Here is a 16,044-nt window from a genome sequence, read left to right as displayed (position 1 = left end):
GCAAGAGGAGTTTTTAAATTTAAGCTTATGTCCCCCACTCATTTTAAGCACTGGATTGTGAAAATTACATATATAACCTCCCAAATACCTTTGCTTAGTCTGAAAGAAACAGCATTTACAAAAAGCTGATATCACCACTTGGATTACAATTCCTCAAGTTCTTTTTCATCTCTATCCATGAGAATTTCAATCTAACATTCCAGGAAAAGAGAAGCCTAATATATCATATAAAATGAAAGTATATTCTGCTCATGTGTATCAAATCACAACCAAAATATAGTCATCCATATCTAATATTTTGTTATAGTCTTAAATAAAATCAAAAATGCTAAAACTATGAACAAACATCAACATCTTCTCAAATAATTCGTTTTTCCTGGAGAGAAAGCATAATCTAATTAACACTTTTTCAGCCACTGGTAGACTAGAAAATTCATAATAAATGGAAGTCAACAATACAAAAGGCATTCAAATTAAAAAAAAAAAAAGTATCACCGATTATAATGATCAGAATTCTATAATGTGAGCTGAAAATGACCAGAGCACTGTCACCTCCTGGAATACCATTAGCTTAATTACTTGTACTTTGTACTATAGTTTGAGTAAATATTTTAGGGTAAATCCATAACTTACCAATAATATTACCGTCTTTGAAATGCTACATTTTCCTGTATAATGCCATACTCCTTCATCAAACCTTTTTTAAACAAGTGGATTTGTTTTGGGATAGACTCCAGTGCTACTGCATTACTTTTTTAGACTACTTGATCACGGACAACACCTGGTCTTTTACTTAATAGTCTGAATCAAAAATTCTTTAGGAAAAACATGCTTGCAATTACTTTAATTTAGTTCACATCTACATAAAGGAGTCAGAAGGTTAGATCCAGAAAAGTTTGACTAGACACTCACTATACACATACCTTATACAAATCTACTGAAGATTTCCAATCCTGGACTTAGAATAATCCTACTTTATCTGTCCATGACTTTTTCCAGACAACACTGAAACTATACCAAATTATCTGAAATGTAGCTTCAGCATTTTCTATCTTTATAGCTGATCCTTTCCTCAACTGTAAATACACTCACTTTTGGAAGCTGCTACTGCTAGAGCCCCTGGCTTTACCACACTGTGACGAAGAAGTCCTGAGGAGTCAGCACATTCTGACAGTGAGTTGGACAAGATGGAAAGACAAAAATGAGCATGGAGAAGGGAATGAATGATGGCAAAAGAGCAGGCTGCAACCACCATTTTTTTATCACCTAGCATTTCTACCAGATTTAGGCAGCATGTAATTGGAAAGTATACCTTTCTGATACAGAAAGTTCAAATATTTCAATTTTATTAATCTAAAAAGAAATTATGCAAGATTGAAAGCACTTGAACTGCTGCAGGTAAATGATTGTATTGGGTATATGTGGCCATGTGGCAGGGTTTTGGTAAGCTGGGGTTGGCTACAGGGGTGCCCTCTGCGGGAAGAGGCCAGGTGCTGCCCTGTGCCTGACAGTCCTTCCCACCTGGCTCCAAATCAAACCCACTGTAGACCAAAGCTGAGCCAAACTTGTGAGGCACCTCTGTGAGAACACTTAAGGGCAAAAACCACTGAGCAGGCAGGCAGAGGGTGGCAGTGTGGAGAAGAAAGTGAAAAACAGCAGAGGGAACACCAGGGCCAGAGGAGGGGGTGGTGCTGCACAGCACCAGAGCAGATATTCCCTGTAGCTCATGAAGGAACCCAGGATGCAGCAGATATCCCCTGCAACTCATGGGAGAGACCACACTGGAGCAGACTGCTATTTCCTGAAGGAACTGGACCACATATTTTTTCCCTGAAGGACTGCAGCCCAAAAGAGAGTCCACGCTGGAGCGGAGATAAAAAATGTGTGGAGGAGTGAGCAGCAGAGAAAATGCCATATACTGACCGTAACATCCCTTCCATGTCCCCTGCACCGCACAGGTAGTAGAGTAGATAAGTCTACAGTGAAGAGTTAAGTTGAGCTTGGGAGAAGGAAAGGTGTCCTTGACACTACCCGAATTTAATTTAAATGGCAATAAATTTAATTTAATTTTCCCCAAGTTGAGTCTCCTTTGCCTGCAACAGTAAATGGTAAACAATCTCCCCACCTTTGTATCTACCAATGAGTTTTCTCATCCCATTTTCTCCTGCTGTCCTCCAGAGGAGGGGAGTAAGTGGCTGGGTGGAAGTCTGGCCCTTAGCCAGGGTTAACCTACCACACCAGTACATGTGACTGTGAGAACAATCTTTTGACTTACTAGAAGAAGTAGGTTTCTTTTCTTCTGGACTTCCTGTAGCTTCCATTTCTGCTTCAGTGCTCTCACTGGCTGCAGCTGCTACTTTTCTTTTTTTCTTTTAGAAAAAAAAACAAACAAACAAAAAAAAAAGGAACTGAATTCAAGACCAGAAAAGACCACACAAAGTAGAAAATATCTTATTCTCACAAGATATTCCCCAATTATAAGCATTATTTCTTCATATATTATAAAATGTCTCCAGCTATACAGCAGATTTATTAATGCAAGAATACTAGTAGTAGGCAATAGATAGTTTAAAAGTTGAGTTCCCGTACCTGTAGGTCACATTAGAGGCTGAAATTTTCACGTATGAAAACAGAAGTTTTTATGATTAAAACCTGGGGGGGTTATTTACATTGAATAACTGTTACGAAAGGAGCAATCTGCAAAATCTTAAAGAACACAGAAAAACACTTTACCCAAAGTTGATGTTAATTGCTTTTTTTAAAAGCAATTACACCTCATGAAAGTCAAGTTTATCTGGATCCTTGCTTCTCATGGCTTTCTTTGCACAGCTTAGAAGTAGCTAACACCCACTGACAGTACATTATTATTTTCCTCTAATAGCAACTATTGGTTCTGTTCCACAGAAAGGTACTTGGGAAATCTGAACTCTATTCAAGGTACATTATCTTAAAACCTCTAAATGGATAGAACTGTTATTATCTGTGTATTACACTTAATCTTACTATTGCAAAGTATTCTTAAGGTGGTTATGGAAAGGTTATTTTTTTAAAGCCATGTGATTTTTGCAAAGGATGAGTTGACCTATATCTGTATCAGACAATAACTTTGATGGACATTGGAAGAGTCTCCCTTTTTTTTTTTTGTTTTTAATTGTATGAGACTAGAGCTTTACTAATACAGCTTTAAAAGTGGCTACAACTTCACATAGCTCATGAGAGAAGGGGAGAGTGCATTACATCTTTCCTTTCCAAAGTGTTGCTTCATGATTACCATCTAAACCCTGCTGGGCTGAACAGATTGGTTCGATAATTACATACAATAACTGCAGTGGGCAGGTAACCCTCAGCTGGCACAGGGCAGCTCCCCTGTGAGAACTTCCATATGCAAACTGCACTGATGGAGTGCATTAGGTACATCTTTCCTGCCGGTGCACAGGCCTGATTACCGCCAGCCAAGACTCCAAGGTTAGCATGTCAGCAGATTTGTGATGCATTAGGCAGGAATAAACACAGACACTTTTGTTCATTCTGACCAAAATTAAGGAGGACTATTTCACCGCTGTACTGCTTTTATATGAGAAATAATGCATTCCTCCCAATTGTACTAGAAAACATTTTAAATGCTCATCAGAAAAGCAGATATCCAATATACGCCACACAAAAGCAAAATACATTTATCTTGTTTCCAAGCTTATTTAATAAAAAGTGGTTTCTTAATCTTGATGCAGGTGAATTACATAGCAGCAGAAATCACACAGCATTCATCTGACAAAAGCGACATCTGTGCATCTGAAACTGAACAATAGAAGGAACCACAAATCACTAAGGTTCGTATTTTTCCAGTTTAGTTTACTCCCAGTATTTCCCAACAATTCTTCAGCACTAAATAAAAGAAAGATATGGTCATTGCCCTAAATAATTTAGTCAGGAGCTCCAGATACTTTCTTCAACACATGGTACTGTTAGCTTCTTGTTTTGCTCAAACTATCATAAAATACCACACAGAGAAACCAATATGCATTTACTACACAGAAAACAAAACAACAAAAAAACCCTCCAGCAGAACTGTGGACTGTGTTTCATTTACTTATACATGTGGGGAAACTTGACTCATGATATAAAAAATAAAATGTTAACTTTTAATATAGCAGACAGCTGTGAGTTTTAGCCAGATACCAATACTGGAGACTGACTGAGATTCCAGAACAACCATGCTTATATGCAACATATAATGCACATCATAGCTCAGTTAGCTATATGAGCTGGAAGCACAAGAGAGTCCTACATTCTAAGAATTTATTTGCACAGAAGCTAGAAATATTATCTCCTATATACGAAACAGCAAACTTCAGAACACCAAATAACACTTTTAAGAAAGTATTACAGTAGGTTGTCCCAAAGGAATTGAAAAGTAGGTGTCTTAAGACCTGTTGTGATTAAAAGATCAGTACAGCCAAAATGCCATAAATACTCTATATTTGAGGTCACTGTCTTCTCAAGGGTGGATGCCAGACTGCATTTTTCTTTTCCACATTGGACATTAAGCATGCCAAAAGGAATTCAGCATGTGCTAGAAAATACAGGCTTTCAAAGGCAAGATGCTACTGATCAATGGTAAATTATCTTTATGGAAAGCAGTTTCCAACAGTTTGGAATTTATCTTTAAAACAGTCATCAAGTTGAGCTTCCTGTCACAGCTGAAAGTACATATAATTTTAATTGGCATTCTATGTTCTTCCTTTCTTCCTCTGTGTATCTATGTGTCCAGCCATTCTCAACTAGCACTGATAGTCTTCCTGTTCTCCTAGCCTCTCAAGGTCTGACATCCTCTGGAAGAAAGACCTAGTAGCATGAGTTCCCAAACACATATTCTGGGAAAGGAGACATCCTGCTGAAGAGCCTCCGTCCACTCATTCTTGAAGTGCAAAATACACCCTTGGAAGGAGGACAGACACAATCTATTCTTCTACCCTAGACTATACCATAGGTGTTACAAGGCCTAGGGAATAGAATGTAGAAGGAAGAGTCATCTGTCTGGTATTTGGTCAAAAGCAAGCAGGTTATGTCAACTCTGATTTCAAGCAAACAATCTTATTCTGTCTGGACACTAGCAGTAGCTGGCATGAAGTAGCTAGCATAAAGTTCACTGCACTACAAAGTAGACAACTGAAATTTTTGTTTTTATTCAAACAGGCCAGTAACACTCACTTTTCTTTAAGTGCTTAAAAATATTTGCGACAACTAAGCAAGCTGACCATACATAAGGTTCCTGAAAGAAAAAAAGTAAAATAAAAGAAACCCAATCTAAAAAACTAACTCCTAATTGATGCTAGTAAGTAAGAACCTACGGAAAATTATTATCCTACCCTTTGGGAATAGTCTTGACTGATATTGGCTAAATAAATAAGATTTTTGAAGTTTTATTCCATTGGAAATGTGCACCAGCCATCTCTGCTGGACAAGGACATTAAAGGTCACAGATGTTGGCTCTGCAGCAGGCCAACTTATTCAGCAAAGAAACCAGCCAACCATTAAAAACAAATATTTTTTTTTTCCCCCAAAGCACAGGTCTCAAGCCATGTTGATCCACGGGGGAACAGAAGAATTCATGCTAATGAGCTCTCCTTTTGGACAGATCTTTACACTCAGTGCAACAGAAAATATTAGTATAGAGACCATGGCTGTACAATCTTCATCAAAGTACTAACTAGGCAAAAAGTAAGAAAAGGTGGACATATATCCTCAGAAGACTTTAAAATCCTACAGCTTTTTTTCTTTTGTGCTTTTTCTCCATCTTTAACACACTGCTGATCATATCAGTAAGCAGGCAGAATTCTGGTACTATTATCCTGTATTATAATTCTCAGTTCCTAGGTTCATGCTAAAGGAACCAATAAACTGCCCACCTGTTATTAACAAATGCAAATAAACAAGTAATAAATGCAGTTTGAAGTACAGGATAATATGTATTGTTCCATTATTTGACCACGTTTTATTGTTACTATAAAAAACTAACATAAATGTTCCTTAAGGCTTAAAAAGATCTTACACTGTATTCAAATAGGAGTCCAAATCTAGAGTTTAAGGCTTCTTAAATACAAGGAATAAAATACCCCTAGACTACCACCATAATTAAGACTCATAAACCACATATTAGATCACAGTGAATTGAGTATGTGAACTCCAGAATCAGATATTTGGCATAACATTGTTTACTTAAAACTAAGCTTTTCACTAGTCACGGAAACTAATATGAAACAAAAACAAGACTTAATTTACCTTACATGGATTTTGACCCATCTAGAGTTTTACCAATTTAACAAAAGTAAGTAAATTAGCTGCATGTTCATCTGTTCAAATGTCATTACAACTATATATACGCATTCTATATACTTCAGTCAAGGTATTAGCTATTACCTATTATGAAAGTACACCTACGAACATCATTCTGTATTACACTAACAACAATTAGTGACATTCAATTAGAGAAATAATGCATAAGAGTAGGACTTAAACATTTCACTATTTGCTTATTTCTTACTGGATGTACTTATGACACCTACTTCCAATACTTATTCCTACTTATTTAACTCAAAAAAAATACATTAAAAGAAGCTGATAAATTTTTAGAGTAAAAACCTTTTGCATGGGATTTGTTTGCAAGTCTCCATTCTCTGACAAGCCCAAGTCAAGTACTCCATCATCTTTTTGCCCAATGGCCTTAAGACCTTGCAGAAGTATTTCTCGGAAATGCTGATAAACAGGCTTCTCTTCATAGCTCAGTAGCTTCACCTTTTCCATATATTTGGCTATTTCATCTAAAGAAACAGTACCTCCAATTAATTTCTATTTGAAAACATTTTAATCATTCATTTTTACCACAAGAGCCAGAAATTATGCATGCACTACTTATGCTATTTTTTGAAATGGTTATTTATAAACTCATAATTATGACTTTACTACAACACGATTTAGAAAAAAATTATACCAAGGTTCATTACCCAGTGATGACAGCATCACTGTTTTTTACATGTTCATTGCAATGAAGAAAACAGTCAGTCGTGAAAAATGTAATAGGCCAATCTTCACCAATGAATGCTTGTTTACATGGTATTTCTTATGTCTATATTTTAAAATGTTGAAAAGGAAACTCAGTGTTACCTCAGAACTTTATCAGTTCAACACTGAAACATATAATAAAAAAAGAAACATTTGACCACTGAAAAAAGAGAAATCACATCTGACAGTGAAAACTCTTCTGATCACCAGGAGTAGCTGGAAATAACTAAATATTTAAGATCTCAAGAAAGTGTATTTCTAATAGTCAGGTTTAAAAAAAAAATCCTACTCAGCAAATCACCAATGCCAAATAGAAATGATCTATACTTCAAGTTTGCACTATTTTATGTTTCGATTCTCTGAAATTCAGTTGTGAAAAATCAACTTATACATCTTACGTTTGCAAATACTTAATACAGTCTTTTAATCAGAAGCAACATAGTGTCTGCAGTTCATATAACTGCAGCCAAAAGGAAGAGTCTAAACTTCTCTTAATCAACGATCTAACACATGCCACTTCATTGTTGCTGATAAGAGTAAGAAGAAAAATAGATAGAAACTTAAGTAAACAAGGAGGACTTAAAGAAGCAACAGATCAGGGTACAATGTCCAAGACAGGCTTCTCAGAAAAAAAAGCTGCTGACAGTCTGACACCTCCTCACCTTTTGCAGCAACTGAATTGATCTGTTTTTATTTGAACAGAGTAGCATAGACTTCCCTTGTACACACTCAACATGCCCCAAGTAAATACAAATTTCAGAGCTTCTAGCCATTCTCTGAAGTTGTGGACAATTTGATGGCACCCAAACAGATTAAAATAGTAAAATCCATCAAAGAAAAAAGACACTAAAACAAATTATTAGAGAACATTTACCACATGGTACAAACCAAAGTATTTTAATTTAAAATAGCTCCTCTTACCTGGTTTATTTTTCCCAGGAAAGCATTTGTCCATCAAAACTGAAATATCATCTCTACATCTGAAAAACAAAATTATTCAGATCTATTGTTTCTTTCAAAGTTTGAATCTTGCCCTGTCCTGATAAACTTCCTAAGTACATAGCTTGGGCTGCTGTCAGAAACAGGAAACACTACTAGGTAAAACTTTGGTATGACTTAGTACAACCATTTTTAGGAGTGCAGTACATCTGAGAACCTGATGAATGCCAGACAGGCTATTTGAAATAAGAATCAAAACCTGTTGAACAAAAACTTGCCATATAAAAGCAAGCAAGCAGAAGACTGAAGGGAAAAGAACTGGTGCATTTTAAGCTCTCACATACCAATCCCCTTGCCTCTTCTGGCTAGAGGACTCTTTCTCTACCTGATTATTCAGAGCAGATCCAGGACACTCTGTCTAGCTGATTATTCAGAGCAGATCCTCTGCCAAAATAATAACTGAGGGGAAGTGAGAGGGAGGGCTTCACCAACATTGGTGGAGGCCTAAGCGTTAAAAGTAAAGACAAGGAAGCCAGGAAACAAAAACTTGTTAATGAGACAGAAACTGCTGTGCTGGGACAGCTTTCTTCGTATTAAATACCTGACAACAGTTGAGCAGGGCAGGGGGGAAGATGAAGAAATGTAACAGTGAGGGAGAAGGACAAAAAAATAAATAAAGAAATCCCACATTAGTAGCCTTCCAGCTGGAATGATGCTCAAAGAGATTTTAGATCCATCCACTTTTAGTACTAATCTCTGCCACTGACTTCAGAGTATAGTGTTATAAAGGCTACTCATACTCCACACTTCCCTTTCTGTAAAGCAGGAATAATGGTTACTTGCACAGCAAGAAAAGTGCTTTTTGGCTTAACCATGGCAGTACTCTAAAATGACAATAATGTGTCGGATAAGCAAGCATCTCACATATACAACAACAGCAGAGTAGTGGAAGTTAAGTTTAATTACAAGCCAAGGATACATGAGACACAATGAAGGGAAACTGGAGGTATACAAAACAACAGTCTACTTACCAAAAGGGAACATACTCAAAGTACAAAGCATTTCTAGACTAAGATATTTTCATTCGTATTTTCAATTTCAAAAGAGAGAGAAAACAAGTTTCTCACCTGATTTTGGAATCTCTGACAAAATTTGGATCTTTCAAATTATCCTCCCATGGTAGATGGCCGCTAAGCCAATGAATCATACAGTAACCCAAAATCTCCAGATCACCACGTCTCGATGGTGCTAAATATATATGCACACATAAAAAAAGAACCATAAAAGCAGCTAATAAAGTGCACACGGTTTAACAACAGTTAAAATTTGTAAATACATTAAGACAATAGAAAGCCAATGCCAACAACACTACTGTATCTGTTACCGATTTCTTTATTTTAGTGTGAAAGCAAGGTAGGAAAAATCCTACATCTGAATGGATAATTTTATTTTCAAGTTCTTTATCAATACCTTTCTTCTGTTCAAGGACATGACATGATGCAGCTACCCCAGTTTGGGAAGCTTTTTAAGTACTCAAGATTGTGGAAAAAATAGAGCAAGTTAGTGAAGTGATTCACTTTCTGTTCAAAACAGTTTTTACTTCCCTTCTCTAAAAAGGTAATAGTGATGAAACCCCACCTCCTGAAAAAAAAATATTCCATGATGCTGAAATATTTCATGTGGCCTGAAAACCGAACAGAGGACAACAACAGATCAGATCCCTAAGCCCTGCCCAAAAAACCAAATCCACAACCACATGCACACTGACAACAGACTACACTAGAAATATAAATGGGCAAATCAAGACATCTTTGTTCACATTCAGTTCTAAGCATGGGTGCAAGAGTTCATCCTGAAGTAAATAATAATTTTCAACAACTGATATTTTTGCAGGACACACTTCTATGCTAATAAAACAAAAAAATAATAATGAATAAAACTGGTGTTCACTATGAATCCTCAATGTTTAATCAGACATAGACCTGTCCTTTTCATGTTCAACCTTTTCTCACTCCCTGCCTTTTGATGTTCAGTCATTATAATTATAAAATAATATTTCATGTTGTTTTGTTTAAAAATCTTCCAAATATTAAGCTATAAACAAGAAAGAATATTGTGCATCTTTGCCAAATATGAAAGAACAGTATCCTTCTGACAACAGGAACTACTTATCTCCTGAAAGCAGGGCCTGTTTTTCTATCAAGATCTCATAAGCACTCTTCCGTTTCTACTTAGTTAATAAAAAAACCACACTAAAAATCTTAACAGTCTATAAATCAAGGAAGTCTATTTAAGAAAGTTACATGAAAAATACAGTAAATTAATATCAAAGTAAACGTTAGTAAATGGAAAAAAAGAAAGATGGCAGCATAGTCCATAGAGAAGAAAACCATATTTTTATAGATTCAGAAACCCGGTTGTTTACAAAACTCAATGCAGCAAATAAATTCTTTTGCATTTATGAAAAGGATGCACAAATGCCTATTGCTGAGAACAGTTTTACCTCCTTACCCACACCCTTGTGTGCATCAATACTGGTATATTCAATAGTTCCATCATGACACCTTTTAGGATCTTCTTTATATACTTTGTGGACTCCTTCAGGACAGTATCGGTAGGCAAGTCCATAATCCACCAAGTACACCTAGTAATTTCCACAAAGAATTCTAAGATTAAAGAACTATAGACACAAAAAATATGAAATAATAAATGTATAAGCATTCTCATAACTTCTTAAAAAGTATTAAAAATGGTGAGGTTTTCAACTTTATATGATCCTTTCTCAGTGCATTACTGAGATTACTACATATGATTTGAAAAGAACATGTCAGGTAGGTTTCGTTGTTTTCCATATAGCAGTTTGATCTGCAAGTCATTCCCTGTGATACAGAGAACAAAGTACAGTAAAATAGTCAGTTATTTTATAAATAACTGCTAAGATTATATGGGGGGAAAAAAAAGATGTAACGTTCATAGATTTATAAATACACTTACTGTCCTACTCTCTTTAAAGTCAGCTCTCTTATTTGAACATCACTACATACTATTACTTCTCACTAAGACCAGTTACTTTAAAAGAACTGAGATTACTTACTTCATGAGCTAAAACATTTGGGCAAGAAGACATACATAATTCTGAAACTCTAATATGCATTGTTTGAATAGTAAAGAGAGTTAAAAATGCAGAAAAATGGAAGACTTCTGTAAATCAGGTGGAACAATCAACACTTTAAAGACCAATTTTTCCAAGTAACAGAACACTTATCTGATGGATTTCTTGAACAAAGGAATGAGGTAACAATGCAGACAGGCAAACATAATTTACCAGTGTGCTATATAATTTTAAGCTTCCACCTGCAAATACCTATTTGTGAGTCAATTCTTTTTTAATCTTGAGAATTTCTCTAGAATATTATTTAGGCCAAATAGTCAATTTGATAACTGTCCAGCAAAATGCATTAGAAAAACCATAGAATATTAACTAGATATAAATGTCAAGCAGAAATAATGTATATATACATTCTTAAAAATGAGCTTCTGCTAGATTTCACAGGTTCAAAGCACTTCCATGTGTTGTCAAATAAAAGGTTTAAAACATGAGGAATAAAATGCATAAGAAATAACCTGATTAGGGTTCTTGTAACTCAGAAGAAGGTTTGAGGCCTTGATGTCTCCATGCACATATTCATGCTCATGGACGTATTCCAGAATATCAAGCTAACAAAACAAAACAGGCATATAAATGCAGTACCCCGCTCCACCCAGCAGAGGACCTGTCGTCAGCACAAAAGTGTGATTTAAGGGAAAGACTTATATGGGGAAGCCAGGCTGTAAATACCTGGTTTTTAAACTTACTATTCTCAGGCCTAATTGTAGCACAGTTTTATGGGAAAATCGCTTTGCATTCTCTTCATACATCTTCTGTAGATCTCTGCCAAATCTGTCCATAATCATAAATCGATAACTAAACGCAAGGGGGGAAAAAAGCAGCAAAGTTACTGAACTGAACTTAGCAAAGTATTTTAGCAATGTGTTAACTGCACAAATTACTGATGAAAACATGTCTCTCAAAAGATAAACTGCAGGTACAAAGAAAAGAAATATGTGGGAAATACCTGACTTTTTTTATAATGTATATCAGTTCTTAAATCTTTTACATCAGCTAGTTAAGTTTGTCCATCAAAACAACTGTTCTTTATTCCTGGCTAGTACGATAAAAAGTACTCACGGGGGAAAATATCTGTATTGTAATTCACTATAGATAAAACCAAGCATCAATTACTTACAGCAATTTTTTTTTTTACTTTATAAATGACCATTTCTTGAAATCTATAGATCTATAGCAATCTTTTTTTAACCTATTATTAAAAAAAAATATCTCACTTGCCAAAGGTGATCTGATATTCATTGCTATAGCCAAACTGGTTCTATTACTGCTGTATTAAATACTTAAATTAATACTGGCTGTATTAATGGAACTCATGCATTAAACACTGAATACAAAGAACAGTTTATGGGGGAAGTGTGGGGGGAACGACAATAATAATTTTTGTTATATGTACTTTTGCCTCTCGAAAGTCAAGTTGTTTTTACATTAGATTAGTTTTAACGTCGAGATCTACTGAAACAAAGATACTTCTGACACCATAGGGCATAGATATCAACTGCCCTACACAGTGGTCCACACAAAGCAGCCTGACCTAATATAAGCTGCCAGAGAACTACTAAAGCGCCTTTGCAGCACAGCTGTTTAGAGAAAGCCCACTATGAAACAAGGACTGTTACGCAAATAAGCATAACATTCAAGACCAAGTAACAAAAACCCTTCGTGATATGGAACAATACTAAAAACTATCCCTAGATGTAAGACAGATTTAACATGAGACTAGAAGTGATTCTAGCTCACAGATTAAGTAAAAAAAAAAGCAAACTATCCCTAGGGAAAATAAAATACATTTAGAGAAACCACTAAGTCTTTTATACTTGTGAGTAAAAATACCCTTTAAGTGCACAGCACACCAGAAGAAGAAAAACTTTAAAGGTTGTCATATTATTCAAGGACTTACACATTAGAAGTTGACTTTATTTTAATTCAAATATGAAAAGCTTCTATCAGCATCACTGTATAACAGCAATGTTCAACAGGAATGAAAAATAAATCACAAAGAATGTAATAGACACACATACAAAGAGAATACAGACAATATGCATCTACTCATCTATTCCTCAAACACACCCTGTTATGAACATGAAACTTTGTAAGAGAAATGAACAATATGAAGATAGGTAAAGTAAATTAGGTTAAAATGGATAATCGTTGTGGATGAAACAAATCCCAGTATATGCCAACAATAGATATGTTCACCTGTTTCCATTTTTTTCATGCAAGCCAGAACCCCAGTATCTTGGTACACCTAGGTATTTCAGTCTATGGGACTTAGTCCACTTCTGAACTGAAAATACAAAAAAGGATAAGTTCATGAATTCGCAATAGTAGAGACTTACATTAAAAGTGAGTACTCACATCGCTTACAGTTTCTGCATACATGTGAGCTGCTTATTTCATGGAAACTTGTATGCAAAGTACACTGGAAAGTTAATGACGCATCCATTGTAGGGACAAAGATGCAACTAAAGTTTCAATTTAGACAATACCATCAACACAACTATAAAGAACATCTTACCAAAACCCCCTAATTTTACTATATGTCTGATTTAGATTTCAATAATTTAAAAAATAATTTTGAATACGACCTAAAAAGATTCTCTTAAAGTTCAACCTTACTCCTGTAGGCTCCATTTTCCTAAATACTTGTAGTTCATTAAAAATATTTTAATAGACTGCTTACTTTCATCTGGCTTAGCAGCTCGCATGTAGAACTTTAACTCAGTAAAAAGAGGTCCATTCTGGCTGGGTTCCTTTAAGACAATTTAAAATTAGTTAAAAACTGCTGTGTTAGTGCCCAATAATTATTAAAAGCTCACAAAGCGTAATGTCCACCCTATAAAAAACATACTTTCCCTCAAATCCTCTACCCAGTGCCGATAAATTCAAAAGAATATGTTCTTTCTACAAAGAAAGTTGGCTCTAAAAACTTATTTTTATTATAAATTGCTTAACATTAAGGTATCAAAGAATCCTTTCCCATAACAAAAAATAAAAGAATAACAAATTAACTGAAATGTGTAGAAATATTACCAATAATTGGCAGCAAAAGTTTAGCAGAGAACATTAAACAACTTTTATTATATCAGGTTTTCCAGATTAAAGCTGGATTGCATCAGCTGCAATCATCACCAGTGAGCCTACAATAACATCTTAAATGATTTGATGGAAAAATCTTAAAAGTTAAATCCTTGCTGAACATGAGTAAGTTGTTCGTACATTAGTTGATCAAGGTAAAAATTACAGAGGATTTCACAATTTATCAAACTAAATTATAAGAACTACAGCTATTTGGACTTCAGAGTTTACCTTGTATTCAAGCTAACATAAGGTATTTCAGTTTCATTTTCTAGCAACAAATCTATGGTAATCATGCAAGCACAGTGCAAGAGAAATTGGTTTGAAAACCCCAAAGCTTTGAAATACTGCAGGAATTGCAAATGGACATGTACCTTGACTCTACATTTCCAGAATGTAGTGAAGGTGGAAAAAAAAAAGTTATTTCAACTCCTGCAACTTTTAACTGATTGATTTTGAGATAAGCTTAAGCAATTTATTTTAGTCTAGCTAATCATGTATGTCCCAAGTCACCTAATTTCAGTGAAAATACCTTTTTGGAATATCCTACATTTTAAACAGCTAACAACAAAAAAAAAAAAGAATATGATTGGTGGCATGAAAGAATACAATCACATGATATTACCAAAAGTTCCAAGATATGTAACATCAGTCTCAAATGGTTTTAATTGTAACTTTTAAATGCAGATGTAGTGATGCAGAAATTTGCTAAAGGCCAGACTATACCACTCAGCTAATAGAGGTTTACTGCTGTCTGACATTAATGAAGCAATGTAAAGAGATCAAACACACTCATGCACATGGGCTTTAGTGTGCATCTGCTGTATTGGCTCAGAGGTAGAGTAGGAAGACTGGTCAGAATGAGAGCAGATACCAGCTTAGGCACCACTCCTAGGCCTGCAGTATGTATGTATATATATATTTATATAGCTACCACCTATCTCCACCTCATCTTCAGCAGCATTGCCCTGACAAACAATGGAGCCAAGACAAGAGTTTTCTGGCCCCTCCGTGTGGGACCAATGTTCAGACTTCAGCCATGAACTGGAAAAATAAAAACCAACCAGACCAACTGATCAATGCACATAGACTTTGGAACATGCATATTTACTTTCAGTTACTTTATTTATCCACTATGGACAAGTTAGTGATACAGAGGTTACATACAGAGAGAAGGGTTAAATAGCTGAATTCTTATACTGCAGTTATCTCAAATAAATGTTACTTGACCTATTCATTTGTTTCTGTGTAGCATAATCCATTATACATATTATTTTGATTCAATTTACACAGGTTTGAAGAATGTTATTTTCTTACTGAAATACAACAAAAAACTGTAGGTGTTAAAAATTCTTAAAACATTTTAATAAATAATTCCACAAAAAAATTCTGTCTCAGTGCTGAAGAAAATATATCTTTCTCTAGTCAGAGCAAATGCTGAAAATTTAGTATGTTTTCTTACTTGAGGGGATGGATAAATGATTTAACCACAAAACAGATCTTCATATTGACCATGAAGCAGTTTTCCCATAATACTGTTAATTCTACATATAGATAAAGAAATGCATACACTATGTTAAAAAGGCTCACGTAATAATGTCCAATATTTGCCATAGTAGTCATCTTATAATATGCTAAAACCAGAAAGACTTCAAACACAAATTTCTACAACTTCATGCCCAGGGTCATTCTAAACACATGATTTGCAAAACTGCAATTAAAGTTTAATTAGAAAAGATATCATAATGGAACAGATTACGGAGTATGTGTCGAAACCAAACAAATTTCTTCTAGTAGTACTT

General features: G+C 35.1%; 1 protein-coding gene across 3 annotated transcripts in view; it reads right to left on the bottom strand.

The window, feature by feature from the left end:
* VRK1 (VRK serine/threonine kinase 1) overlaps window positions 1–16,044 on the bottom strand; it is a 37,820-nt gene that overhangs the window by 10,754 nt on the left and 11,022 nt on the right. For all 3 annotated transcript variants that reach the window (XM_056346571.1, XM_056346572.1, XM_056346570.1), the window contains exons 4-12: window positions 13,848–13,917; window positions 13,364–13,451; window positions 11,854–11,962; window positions 11,623–11,715; window positions 10,510–10,642; window positions 9,126–9,246; window positions 7,981–8,039; window positions 6,640–6,818; window positions 2,276–2,369 (exon numbers count right to left, since the gene is read on the bottom strand). In XM_056346571.1, the coding sequence (XP_056202546.1) occupies window positions 2,276–2,369; window positions 6,640–6,818; window positions 7,981–8,039; window positions 9,126–9,246; window positions 10,510–10,642; window positions 11,623–11,715; window positions 11,854–11,962; window positions 13,364–13,451; window positions 13,848–13,917 (946 nt within the window). The remainder of the gene's footprint in view (window positions 1–2,275; window positions 2,370–6,639; window positions 6,819–7,980; window positions 8,040–9,125; window positions 9,247–10,509; window positions 10,643–11,622; window positions 11,716–11,853; window positions 11,963–13,363; window positions 13,452–13,847; window positions 13,918–16,044) is intronic.

This window comes from Falco biarmicus, chromosome 7, assembly GCF_023638135.1.
Source record: "Falco biarmicus isolate bFalBia1 chromosome 7, bFalBia1.pri, whole genome shotgun sequence".
In the NCBI taxonomy this organism is placed as follows: domain Eukaryota; kingdom Metazoa; phylum Chordata; class Aves; order Falconiformes; family Falconidae; genus Falco; species Falco biarmicus.
Note: the sequence above shows the minus strand (reverse complement) of the source record. Positions and strands in the feature narration are given on the sequence as shown.